Source organism: Hylobates moloch, unplaced genomic scaffold, assembly GCF_009828535.3.
Source record: "Hylobates moloch isolate HMO894 unplaced genomic scaffold, HMol_V3 SCAFFOLD_1, whole genome shotgun sequence".
Classification (NCBI taxonomy): Eukaryota; Metazoa; Chordata; class Mammalia; order Primates; family Hylobatidae; genus Hylobates; species Hylobates moloch.
This window is the reverse complement of record NW_026652276.1, coordinates 235,198,991-235,211,881: the sequence shown is the minus strand read 5'-3', so window position 1 is coordinate 235,211,881 and position 12,891 is coordinate 235,198,991. Positions and strand designations below refer to the sequence as shown.

At 48.0% G+C, this 12,891-nt stretch overlaps 1 protein-coding gene across 3 annotated transcripts in view; it reads right to left on the bottom strand.

Annotated features, from left to right (window-relative positions):
- Nucleotides 1–12,891, bottom strand: part of DPP6 (dipeptidyl peptidase like 6) — a 1,054,804-nt gene that overhangs the window by 121,440 nt on the left and 920,473 nt on the right. For all 3 annotated transcript variants that reach the window (XM_032753183.2, XM_032762299.2, XM_032753182.2), the window contains exons 9-10: nt 9,076–9,230; nt 5,715–5,812 (exon numbers count right to left, since the gene is read on the bottom strand). In XM_032753183.2, the coding sequence (XP_032609074.1) occupies nt 5,715–5,812; nt 9,076–9,230 (253 nt within the window). The remainder of the gene's footprint in view (nt 1–5,714; nt 5,813–9,075; nt 9,231–12,891) is intronic.

The window sequence follows — 12,891 nt, the reverse complement described above, 5'->3', positions numbered from 1 at the left end:
GGTGGAGGTTGTATAGGTGGTGAAGGTTGGGGAAGAGGTGGTAGTGATGATGGTGGTGGTTTTTTTTTGGCGGGGTGCTCAAGGCATCAGGTATGAGAACTCTATTGTTCTGTGTTGTTTTCATGGCTCTGATGACCCTCAGCTTTCCCAAAACTCGTGCACATACCATGATTTGTATAAATTGGAAAGAGAGAAGGCTGAGTTTCGCATCAGGGTCAGCACGGAGGTGTCAAGGGCAGTGCATGTTGGGAAGAAGCCTGGAGGCAGAGGAGGCCATGAGGGTGTAAGCTGCCCAGGAGCTGGGGGCATCTGGCGTCACTGTGTGCAGTTAGAAGCCGTGGGCTAGTCAAATACACATGGGTGTGCTAGGTCTTCCCATGGTGCTCAGAGGAAAACAAGAGGAAACAGACATCTATGTCTGGAGCTCCATCTGTTTCTATCCTATAGCGTATCTAGCTCTCTATCACAATGCCATTTATGTAAAGTAAGCGTGCACATACCCAAGCAACAATACAGGCTTTACAAAAACACAGAGGAACAAGGGTCCTCTAAGCATTCGAAATAGGTGCCTATGAGGTGGCGAGGGCATGGGAGTAGGGACTAAAGTTGAAAAAGAGCAAATCAATAAAATGAGAGAGGCCTGCATGGACCAACCATGCTTCTGTGCCAGGAGCTGCACAGCATCTAAATCCTTGGTGCTTGGGATCAAAACAAATAAACGGAGGTAAAAGAAAATGAAAGTGAGAGGCCTCTGAGCCTTTCGTGAGCCGTGGAAGTGGGTGGTGGAGGAGTGAGTGCCCACACCTGGGCACAGGTGCATCAGGGACATGGTTGGTTTTGTGTCTTGGGTTCTGGGAGCCCTTTACCACCTCTACTTGCCAGGGAATCAGGAGAAGAGCAGCTGTGCTGCATCCAAACAGGACCTTTGGAGGCACATAACGGCACATATCAGCACAGGGCAACATGTCTTCAGAATGATAGTGCTGGCTATCTGCCGCATCTTAATTCAACACACAACTCAACTGCTCGGGAAAGGCCGGAGGAAACCGGCAAAAAACAAGCACATTTGTTTTATCAATGCAGCTGGGTTTCTGTGTGAAAGCATAGAAACCACAGCACAGCGATTTGCATTTATTTTTCTCCACCCACAGAATAGACAGTGTTTATTCTTTCCTGGTCAGGTTCAGCTTAACAAGGCCTGGGTCCCTGCATTAGCCCGAGGAAGGCTGAGCTCTACTCTGGGCCCACCGCTCTTAGTTCTCTTTAATAGAACCGTTTCCCAAGAGGGCCTCCAATTTTGCCCCGGGATCCTTCTGACATCTGCAAAACCATCCTGAACACTTCCCACTCACCCGATAAGGGGCACCTCTGCTCCTAGGTGCGGCTCCTGCCACACTTCCTTGCAGCCCCTGGCTACAAGCTGTCCAGGCCTCTTGGAATGTGAGCTCTCATTAGGAGAGGCCACACGTCTTAATCACCCAAGGGCCTCACACAGCACATGCCACATGGATGATGAGTAAGTGCTTGCCAATGCAAAGATTTGAAAGTGCAGACTTAACTCTCCCTGCATCTGAGAACCATCGGAGAAGTCAATCTAGTTAACAAGCAAACAAACAAACAAACAAACAAACAAATGGAACATGGGTGGCATAAACGTTAGATAGCAGATACATGAAATGCTTTCTCCCTTCCTCTTGGTTCGTGAGCTAGCCTGCTGAAATAAACCGCAGGCTTCCAGAAACCTCTGCATCTCTCCCTTCCTAGGTGCTCAGGGGCATGGCTTAGGGTTCACTCCTTTTGTGTCCCTCCACAGATGAGGTGTCTTAGTTTTAGTTCCTTTAGCATCCTGTGCTTGAGAGGACAAGATGTCATCCACGGCTAAATAGTGAATAAGTTTTGGTTCTTAGAAAGGTACCAGCACAACTGAAGATGTCTCAAGCTTCAAGAATCCCATGCAAATAAGATTTTACCGGCTACTTTTGAAGTCAATACATCCATCCAGCCAAGGTTCCAGAGCCCTGCTGCAGGACTGGAGCCAGGACCCACCCCATGGGAACCAACCTTTCTAGGTGGCAGGAAAAAAGAAAGAAAACATTAAAAATATTAAAAACCAAAAATGGAAGCGGGGTGGGGCTGCCATGCAAGTCACTATGGGAACCATGTATTTGATCAGGACCTAAGTGGGGAGGAGCTCTCTGGGCAGAGGGGAGCCTCCGTGCAGATCCTCGTATGGGAGTGACCCAGCTGGTGTGAGGGGGGATAGAAAGGGTGCATGGCCTATGTATCTATCTGTCTATCAGTTATCTATCTATCTATCTATCTATCTATCTATCTATCTATCTATCATCTATCTATCATCTATCTATCTATCATCTATCTATCATCTATCTATCTATCTATCTATCTATCTATCTATCTATCTATCTATCATCTATCTATCATCTATCTATCTATCATCTATCTATCTATCTATCTATCTATCTATCTATCATCAATCAATCAATCTATCATGGGGGCTTCTGAGGCCACTGTAGGAAGTCTGGCCCTTACTTGGAGAGAAGTAGAAGACACCAGATGTCTGGGAGCAGCGGGTACATGGCCTGATGTCATTTAAAGGGTTACTCTGGCTACTGTGTGGGGTCAGCAGTGGGTGGGGCAGGAGGGGGCAGTGCTGGTGGGCCAGGCCAGGAAGGAGTGGGGAGCGGCGGGGGGTTGCAGGCTGATGCCAGGCACCTGCCAAGGAGGGTCCCTAGCACAGAAGGATGTAAAGGAGGCCTGGGACCCTGGAAGGTGGAGTTGCCCTGGACCATGGTGGGGAGACTGCAGGGAGCAGGTGTAGACAAGGGGAGTAGGAGCTTGGCTTTGACCGGGTTCGGCCTGAGGTGCTGTGTAGACAGTGTCAGCAAATGGATCTGAAGGTGGTAAAGAGGCAGGTGGGATCACTGGGCCCTCCTCCAGAGAGATGCTGGGCTTGATTTCCAATTGCAGGGGCGGTCTCAACCCTGCTGGGGTAGGCGTCTCTCCCGGATGGCTGAGTAACCCGGCAGACGCACCCTAGGATGTCCTTGTTCAATTGCCTCTATACGACTAGCTTCTCGACGGTTCTATGGCCTCTTTTTAAGAGCTCACTGGCTCCCTTATTAATTAATGAGCTAAATAAAATCTTGGACACATGTTGATTGATTTTGTCTGAGAATCACAATTTGACCATTTAAAAATTACATGGTGACCACGCCCAGTAGAGATGCTGGTTGGGTGGTTGACTTTTTGAACCTAGAGTCCTGACCCAGGCCAGGTTGAGGTACACAGGTGAGAGTTGTCCATATACAAGGGGTACTTATAGCCACAAGATGGAACGATTGGAGGAGCCAGCCCTATGATCCGTGCCTTAACTCATCCAACTTTCAGAACTGTCCACAAGAGTAAACATGTTTATTATTAAAATTATCTCCATTTTACAGATGAGGAAACTGAAGCAGGGAGGCTGAGTAACTTGACAGAGTCCACAGAGCCAGAACTCAAACCCAGGAAGTTGGCTAGAGAACCTTCACTTGAAACCATTAGTCCTCAATCTGGGGACACTGGGCAATGGCTGGAGACATTTGTGATGGCCACAACTGGAGGGGGAAAAGGCGGATATTACAGCATCTAATGTGTAAGGCCAGGGATGCTGCCTAATGCTCTACGGCGCATAGGACTGCCCCCTACAGTACAGAATTGCTGAGCCCCAAATGTCACTAGCATGGACGTGTGGAAACTCTGACCTCTGCCGTGACACTGCCACCCTCCAGACCAGGTGGCCTCCTTTTCCACACGTCTCCACAGCCCTTCTCACACCTGCAGGGATTTACTTGCTAGTAATGACTTCTTCAGGATCCAGGTTCCCCTCCACACTGTGAACGAACTCCATGCTTCATTCGCCACCAAATTCCCACTGCTCAGGCAAATGGCCGGCAAACACTAAACATGTGCTCTACATTGAGTCTGGGATTCTGATATATCTGTGCTGACTTTTTAAAACTCTCAAAGATGTGTGATAGAGAAGCAGTATGAGAAAGTGTGACATTTGCATGCTACAAATTTACATTGCATATAAAATGCATTATTGCACTGAGCTTAGGAAATGAGAGCAACCAGAGAACCTGAACAGCCCAGCATCCAGGCTTCAAGTCCTGGCTGACGCTAATTTTTCATTGTCCTTGAAGCTAATCAAGCCTGTGGAAACAGCATCACCAAACTGACTAAACGAGATTTTCAATTAACTCAAACAGATGGCTGAAATTTTCCAGGTGACTTTCCATATTAATTCAGTGAGTTTGCCGGACCAGGCCCCAGGAGGCTTGGCAGGGATGGGGGCTGAAAGGAAAACAATAAAATATATGGAACTTCAGGAGAAAAGCCAAAGCAATCATCTGAACTTTTTTTTTTTTTTTTAATCTCAGCAAAAATATCACCAGCCAAATCAATTCAACTCTCTGAACCAGCACACACCTTGGGCTGACGCCCCAGTGACCAGTCGTCCCTGGGACCAGCTGCTGGGGCCAGGTTCATCAAACCTCTAGAGACTCAGGCCCTCCCATGTTGGGGAGAAGACCCATGCAGGGCTGAGAGGGACAGGCAGTGCCTCACCCTTCCTAGAGCACTGGACTTCTGGGCTTCATCCATCCACTTGGGGATCTTACAACATTATAAGTTTTACTGAAGAAAGATGAGGGGAAGGAATCGCAGTAGAATTCTGCAGAGGCCTCGGGCTTCTGTGCAGGAGCTCAGGGTGTGGGGCAAAGGTGGCATTGGAGCCACTTCAGGAGGCCAGCACATCATTCAGAGAGGTCCAGAGTCACCAGGTGCTGGAGCCTCCATCCCCGGCTACTAGTAGCCAGAAGCTACTAGTAATATGGAGCTTTGAATGGATTAATAAAGGCCCAGGCTAGAGGTATAGCAAAATATGGGTTGGGTCTTTGCTGAGACTCAGAACGAGTTATTCTTGGCTTAAATAGTGCCATTCATGAAATTTCAGAATCTATACATGAGTGGGTTCTGGCACCCCTAAAATCCCCTCCTCTTTTTGAGTCTCCCATCAATATTCTTAACAGAGAGAAGGTTGATGATGGTATAGCTGGACTCCGGAAGTATAATCATTCACCACACTGCTTGAATTTGGGGCAAATACTAAACTGATATTCAAACCACTTCACTTTGATCCTAAATCAGTTGTTTTGATTTAGAAAAAATCGACCACAATCAGATGCTAATAGTAATAACTCAATAACATTGTTAATACCTTCCACAGAGTTGCGACCTTACCAACTGGGAGATGTGGCTTTATTAGAATAGGATTTGCCACTGGAAAACTGCTCCATGCTCTAAAAAATGCTCTAAATACAGAGCACCATTAACAGAAGGTCAGACTCCATGGATTGTCTTGGGCAGACCACATCATTTCCTCTGGTGTCCCCCTGAGGCATGGCTGGAGCCCAGCTCTCGGGAGGATAACCTGCACCTGACCTAAGGTGAAAAATAATAGTATTTGGTGAATGGTATTCTTTTCCTAGAAAACGGAATCATAAAGCAGTGAGGAAATCTTTAGGAAAGGTACCTTTTTCTTGGATGTTTAAATTCATTGCAAGATAAATCTGATCCAGAAGAAACCATGTACATTGAACATTCATCTTAGTTTTTTTTTTTTTTTTTTGACATAATAGAAGGAAGCAAACCTCATCCGTGGATCATCAGGCGGCATCATCTCCAGATCATGGGTGGGTCCATTTAAGCCAATAACATGTAGGGAAATGCTGGGGTTCTCACTTCCAGCCTGGGAATTAAAAAGAGGCAGAGACATGAACAAGCAGCCTCACGCAAGAGTGAACTTCAGCTCTGCAAAGCCTTTCCTGGGAGATTCCCAGGTGGGACTCCAGGACACTGGAGCTCCATATTAAGGAGCAGAATTAATGTGGAGAAAAAATGGTTCATGTGTAGGGTTTTCAAAAGGACAAAGGGCTAAGTGGGCTGATTCTTGCTCTTCTAGAATCCCATCCACTTCCCATTCACCCAGCTCCCCGGTTTGGCAATGTCAAGCGAGTACTGAGCCCCTTGCTTAAAAGAGAAGACGAGAAGAGGACTGGGGGAGAAAAGATGGATTGGATGCAAAGAATGGGAGAGTTGGAGGTGAGCAAATGATGGACATTGAGGAGCGGTGGCCATGCTCAGCGTGGGGAGAGATTAAGTCCTTCAAAAAGGAACTGGGACACTATTCTGCTTCCCTGCCCCCCACTCTCTGGGGGACAAGTATGGGTCTGGGAGAGATGTGGGGCTTCCTCTTCAGGGGGACTTCAGAGTCTTGTCTGATGCTCTCACTTCCACCCTGCAGAAGATGTTTAGGTTTACAGAGGCTATCAGGTCCACGACAAGGCATGTCAGGCAGGCTTGCCTATTCATGCCTCTGACTGAGGAGTGGGTGGGAATGGGGCAAGGAGCATCTGAATTCTGCCAGCCAGAATGTGGATTTTCTATTAAAATATGAAACCCCAAATCTTGAGTAATCTGGGATTTCATAATCCCAGCTTCAGAGCACCTTCTGAGAGTTCGCTGTAAAATCAAGGGCACCCTACTGGATTCCAGGTTATCACTCCTAGACTGGGGAAACGCCCACAAAAAGATAATCACGGGAACCATTCATCTCTGGGTCAGATGAAGGTCAGACAGCCACCAGCTCTTCTGGCAAGTGGGGTGGCTGTGAACAGCTGGTAAGAAATGTAGAAAGGTTAGAAGGAAGTAGTATCAGTCTGGTACACTTTTCTCTATTTAATTATGCTCCCAACTAAAATCCTGGACCCTTCCACATGCTACAGACTAAGATCAATCAAGGTTAGCGGAAAAAGGAATGAAATAATTCTGTCAAAGGCAAATCCATGCCATGTTAACATCCGGATGCTCTCAGAATCGGAAAAGGCAGAAAGGAAGGCTGTGGCCATAAGGGCCTCGATCTTCTTCCTTCTGGGGCTCCCTTGGATGTTGGCCATGCTGATCAAAGGCTGTTGAAAGGAGCCTGTATTACCAGGTGTATGGACTGAACATGTCCCTTAATTCATACGGTGCAGCCCTAACCCCCAGTGTGATGCTATTTGGAAGTAAGACCTTTGGGAGGTGATTGAGGTTAGACAAGGTCATGAGGGTGGCACCCTTGTGATGAGATCCATGTCCACAAAAGGAGAGGAAGAGACACCAGAGCCCTCTCTTGCCCTTTCATGTGAAGACATGGTGAGAAGGCAGCTGTCTGCAAGCCAGGAAGAGAGCCCTCACCAGGAACCAAATCAGCCGGAACCCTAATCTTGGACTTCCAGCCTCCACAACTGTGAGGAAGAAATTCCTGCTGTTTAAGCTGCCTAGGTCTGTGTTATTTTGTTGTGGCAGCTGGAGCCGACTAAGACACCAGGTGTTTCCTTTCTCTAGGCTGTGACTCTGGGAACCTCGCTGGCCTCATGTATCTGCCTTATAAGTTATCACTCCTCTTGCTGCAAACTGCAAGCCAGCTGGTCTGTGGGGGTGATTATGGCAGAGCAGCACATACCATCAGCTTTCAGATCTCTCTGGTGGGCTAGGATGCTGAGGTTTAAATGCCCCCCTGGCAGAGGCAGCTCATGGCAGGAAGTGAGCCTCCAGTCACCAGGCAGGGTGCAGGCAGGAAACTGCTCACCTCCATCAAGCCCAGGGGTCTTGGAGAAGTCTAGTGAAGCCAGAGGCCAGCACGGCAGACCCTATGTGTCCATGGGAGCTGTGTCCACACTCGGGCACTGGCCTCTCTCCAGCTGAGTGGCTGTGGAGGTTTTAGCATCAGGCCCTCCACTCACACTGGGATGCTTTGATTTGGTAACAAAGCGAGATTTGGATGTCCCTGCTCCCCCCAATATTCCCTCCCAGCCACTGGACACTTGCTGTTCTACCGGCTCATTGGGTCAGAACATGACTTTCTTGGTCCCTCTAGGCTGCTATAACAAAATACCATAAACTGAGTGTTTCACAAACAATAGCAATGCATCTCTCACAGCTCTGGGGACTGGAAGTCCAGGATCAAGGTGCTGGCTGATTCAGCATCTGGCAAGGGCCCAATTTCTGGTTCACAGAGGATGCTTTCTTGCTGTATTGCCACATGATGGAAACAGGGAGGGGTCTCTCTTATAAGGTGATATGGTTTGACTGTGTCCCCACCCAAATCTCATCTTGAATTCCCGTGTGTTGTGGGAGGGACCTGGTGGGAGGTAATTGAATCATGGGAGCAGGTCTTTCCCATGCTGGTCTCCTGATAGTGAATAGGTCTCACAAGATCTGATGGTTTTAAAAAGGTGAGTTTCCCTGCACAAGCTCTCTCCTCTTGTCTGCTGCCATGTAGGATGTGCCTTTCACCTTCTGAGATGATCATGAGGCCTTCCCAGCCACGTGGAACTGTAAGTCCAATAAACCTTTCTTTTCTAAATTGCCCAGTCTTGGGTATGTCTTAATTAGCAGCATGAAAACAGACAAATACATAAGGGCACTAATCCCAATCATGAAGGCCCTGCCCTCCATGTCTTGTCACCTCTCAGTGATCTCCCTGCTAATACCATCACCTTGGGGGTTAGGATTTTAATGTATGAATTTGGCAAGGACACAAATATTTAGCCCATAGCAGTGACCATGTGCAAAACAGCGTTGTCTAGACACAGGGGACCAGGGGCAGATGGAAGTCTTTCTGCCCTCCCAGAGGCCAAGCACAAAGTAGAAATAAGATGCATGAGAGAGGGCAGGTGTACCTTCATCACTGGGGAGTGGTGAGGGGAGGTACCCTGTGTATTTTGGTTCAGTGAAGCTCAGTCAGGTGATGAACAGTAGTTTGGTTATCTAAAAGAAGTAAACCTGCCAATGACTCAGCTCAACAGAGGCGGGAATGTAATGCAATGTAATGAGACATGATTAATCTTTCTTGTGTTAACTGCTTTGCTCATACACAAGTCTGATGATCACATCTGCACACTGAGTGAGCAGGGTTGGGGTGTTCACGAATAATTTAAAGAATTTGCTGTGCGGTGTCCCTTTGCCTACCTTGGGATAGTGGTAGGGCTTCACGGTGGGGTAGATGGAGCCGGTGTAAGTTGGGAGCTCCATGAGGGGGACACGGGAATCATTGATGGTGGCGTAGGCCAGTCTCGTGCCATCCGGAGACCACCAGTGTGCGATGTGTGTCTTCAAAATCTCCTCTAAGGGAAAACAGAGTAGAGAAATGTGAATAGTAACAAGTGAGTGGAAATTGGAGCTGCACAGGCAGGAACATGAGGTGGCCAGGAAAGAAACAAGTCCCCACAGAGCCGCTTATCTGCTACAACCTTTGAGGAACCTTCACTGTGTCCTGCACATGCTTCCATTCCATGGGGGCTCAAGAAATGTCTGATGCTGATGACTAAGTCCAGCACAGGAAAACCCCATTAACCAAAGCTCAATCAAACAGATGCTAATTGTCTGGAAACGCTTTTTTTTTCTTTGCACACAGTTGGGCACTATGAGCCCAACACGTACTTTTGAGTTGAACTATGATTGCACTATTGTTGATTATTACTTTAATATGAGTTGAAAAACAGCACTGGAGAAAGTAAATTCACATGGAAGCATGTCCCATGCAGATGGAACCAAATGAGAAAGTGAACTCTGGCAGAGGCTGAGTCCCCCAAAAGCAGACCAGGGATTTACGCACACACAGAGCTCCCTTCTCAGATAATGAGTCCAGAGGCCCAGCATGCTCCTTGCAGCACACAACGGGTGCAAGCTCACCCTGTGTGGCTTCTTACAAGAAGGGTACAAGCTCACTATGTATGGCAGAAAACCAAAACAGATCCATCTTCAGAAAGACTGAAATGAAAGACTGATTCTTTTGGGCTTCAACCAGAAACACCCATTATTCTTTCCTAGCCCATCAGTGTCTTGGTTAGAGTTTTAATGACAGACGAGTTTTCTAGGGTGTGATATCTATTCTAGAGGAGAAAATTCTACAGCGTTTTTTTCAACACGTTGGGAGAATACACTTCCCAAGTGTAACCAGGGAACCCATTTCATAGTGAACAGCTCTTAGGTCAAGGGGTTCTGCCTTGCACAGGGTCTATATATAGTGTAAACTAATTCCCTCTAGATTTGCTTCTAAAATAATGATTAATATAATTCATGAGTCCCATCCAACTCACTATTATTAGGTGTGTACCATAAACCTGCTCTGTGTACCTGTATTGTAGGAAGGTGATTAAGGAGCCTGAAAACACATCACAGAAACAAAATGAGGACATCAAATGCAACAGAACAATGTAAATTGGAAGGAAGCCAAGGGCTGACTGCCCACAGGAGGGCACAGTCCCAGCCAGGGAAGAAGCAGCCCACAACAGCAGCCTCCCAGGTCCCGTGGGAGGCAGCAGGAGGAGACCAGCTGGCCGGGAGGAGGGTTCATGAAGGGGGGCTTAGCGCCGGGTCATGTCATCCACGGTGGCGTTTCACAGCCAAGCCCAGAGGCCTGTAGCAGGCACGCTGCCCATGCTCCTCCTGGGGTGGGTGCAGGAGCCAGGCTCTAAGGGCAGTGGGGCTGGGGGTGCGATGTGCCTGCCTGCCCCGCCCCTCCCCGCCCAGATGTCTGTGGCACCTGGCGTGAGTCTTCCTTATCTTGCCTTGGTCAGAATCCCAGCAGAAAGCCCCCCACCGAAGGTAGTGCCGAGTCTGCTGCAGACTCCTGAACAACTCAGTGGGGTCTCCTGAAATACAAAGCCTGTGGCGGGTCTGACCTCCTGTAGTCTGGTGAATCCCGGAGTATGGAGAGCAGCGCTCAGTGAGAAATGAATTCAGGAGGCCTGGTGCGCTGGACTCGAACCCCAGTCCTGCTGTGTGTTCTTGAGTCCCGATCTGCAAAGCTAGGGGCACAACAGCCACCTCTAGCATCCCCTTCCCCTCTGCGTCTGTCTCATAGCCTCAGAAGCTTTGGCAGTGCCGATAGAAGCTCAGAGGCCTGTGGAGGTCAGTGAGGAGAAGACAAAGGAAGGAAGCCAGACCTCCAGGGTCTGTAATTTTCCAGTCGCTTTGGCAGCCAGGAGGTGGACGTTCAGGTGCGAGTTTGGGATGAGGTGAGTCAGAAGTGACTTTATGCAGAGTCACCGGATCTGCCCGGGCTGCTTGCTTGGAATGGTGAGTAATTGACTCCAGCAGATGGTCTGCTGGAAAAAATAGGCACCATTTGCAATGCAATTTGTGGGTGATTGTGCTCAATCACGTCTGCGCTGCAGGGCCACAAGAAAGGGGCCAGTGGGGCTGGAGTAGAGTCCCTCCCTGGGAGTGAGCAGAATTCACAGGGCAGAGGGAGAAGGTGCAGAGCCCACAGAAATCAGCAGAGGAGCCCTGCAGCGGTTTCCAGGGGACATTAATTCACAGCCGACTCGGGAAAATCCAAAACAGAAAAACGGCTGGCTGCAACAAGGGCTTTAAAAATGAAGCAGCTTTGGACAGAAACAAACAAACAACAATAACAACAACACCTCCGAAGAGACAACTCATTTATTTCTTTCCTTTGAACCCAAAGCAATCTTTTCTGAGACCAGAGGGATGATAAATCATCGGCCACATGCAATATCAGGCCACTTTCACTCCTACCCCATAGGTTCCACAAGAAGCCACCAGGCAAGGGGCGCAAGGGTCACCCCTCATTTCCACCCAAGGTGGTTTGTATCTCATTTCTAGACTCGCTCTCTGACCTAAAGGAAATGCTGCTGCTTGGTTCTGACCAGCACAGACCAAAGTGGGTCATGCTTTTTGGGACAAGAGACTGAAAAATATGTGGGTGAAGGCTGGCCATGAGGCTGGGCTGAGAATACTCTATTTCCATCGATCTCATCAGCAAATGCCAGAGTGTTTCCATGAAGCTCAATTCACTCTTTAGAGAAATGGGAGGTAGAACAAAACCATCACTCTAGGTTACCAAATGTAATGGTTAGAAGGAAACTTAGAGACACGCCTTTAATCCCAGCACTTTGGGAGGCTGAGGTGGGTGGATCACTTGAGGTCAGGAGTTTGAGACCATCCTGGTCAACATGGTGAAACCCTGTCTCTACCAAAAATACAAAAATTAGCTGGGCATGGTGGTGCACGCCTGTAATCCCAGCTACTCGGGAGGCTGAGGCAGGAGAATCATTACTTGAACCAGGGAGAAAGAGGTTGCAGTGAGCTGAGATCTTGCCGCTGCACTCCAGCCTGGGTGACACAGTGGGATTCGGTCTCAAAAAATAAAATAAAATAAAATAAAAGAAGGGAACTTAGTGACCATTGGGTCATCGGGTTCAGGGATGACAGGTATCTGGTGTGTGTGATGGCAGAGTGTAGTTCCTCTCAATGTCATCCCACATCAAGACAGTGGCACATGCGAAGAACTTGTGCCACGCCAAAATACCAGCTGTACAAAACTAGGGCAGCTTAGTTTCCGTTCCCTGAGTGTCCTTGAGCACATCGCTCCCTGCCATTTTTATTTTCCTGTACGTTAGTTGCTCATTAACGTGATAATGAAGTATAAGAAACTTAAGGGGTAAAAAAGTGCTGGGCAGAAGAAACCTTGACATTTTAGCATTAATTCCAAATGTCCCTATTCTGCAAACATTTTTCTGCAGGATTCCAGCTTAATGAGGCAGTTGGCTTAAATGCCATGCACCAAATGTAGTTTAGAAGCAGAGTTTTGCAGAAGAAAAAAACCTATTTCATCAAGGAAATTAATTGCATGGACGCCCGCCTTGGAACAAAATGAATCACTTGGCTTTCTGAGTAAGTATAATTAACTCGGGAAAACTAGAGAATACATCTTTTCTTCACCTTCCCTGTCCTGCTGGGGGGCTATTTTAGCATCAG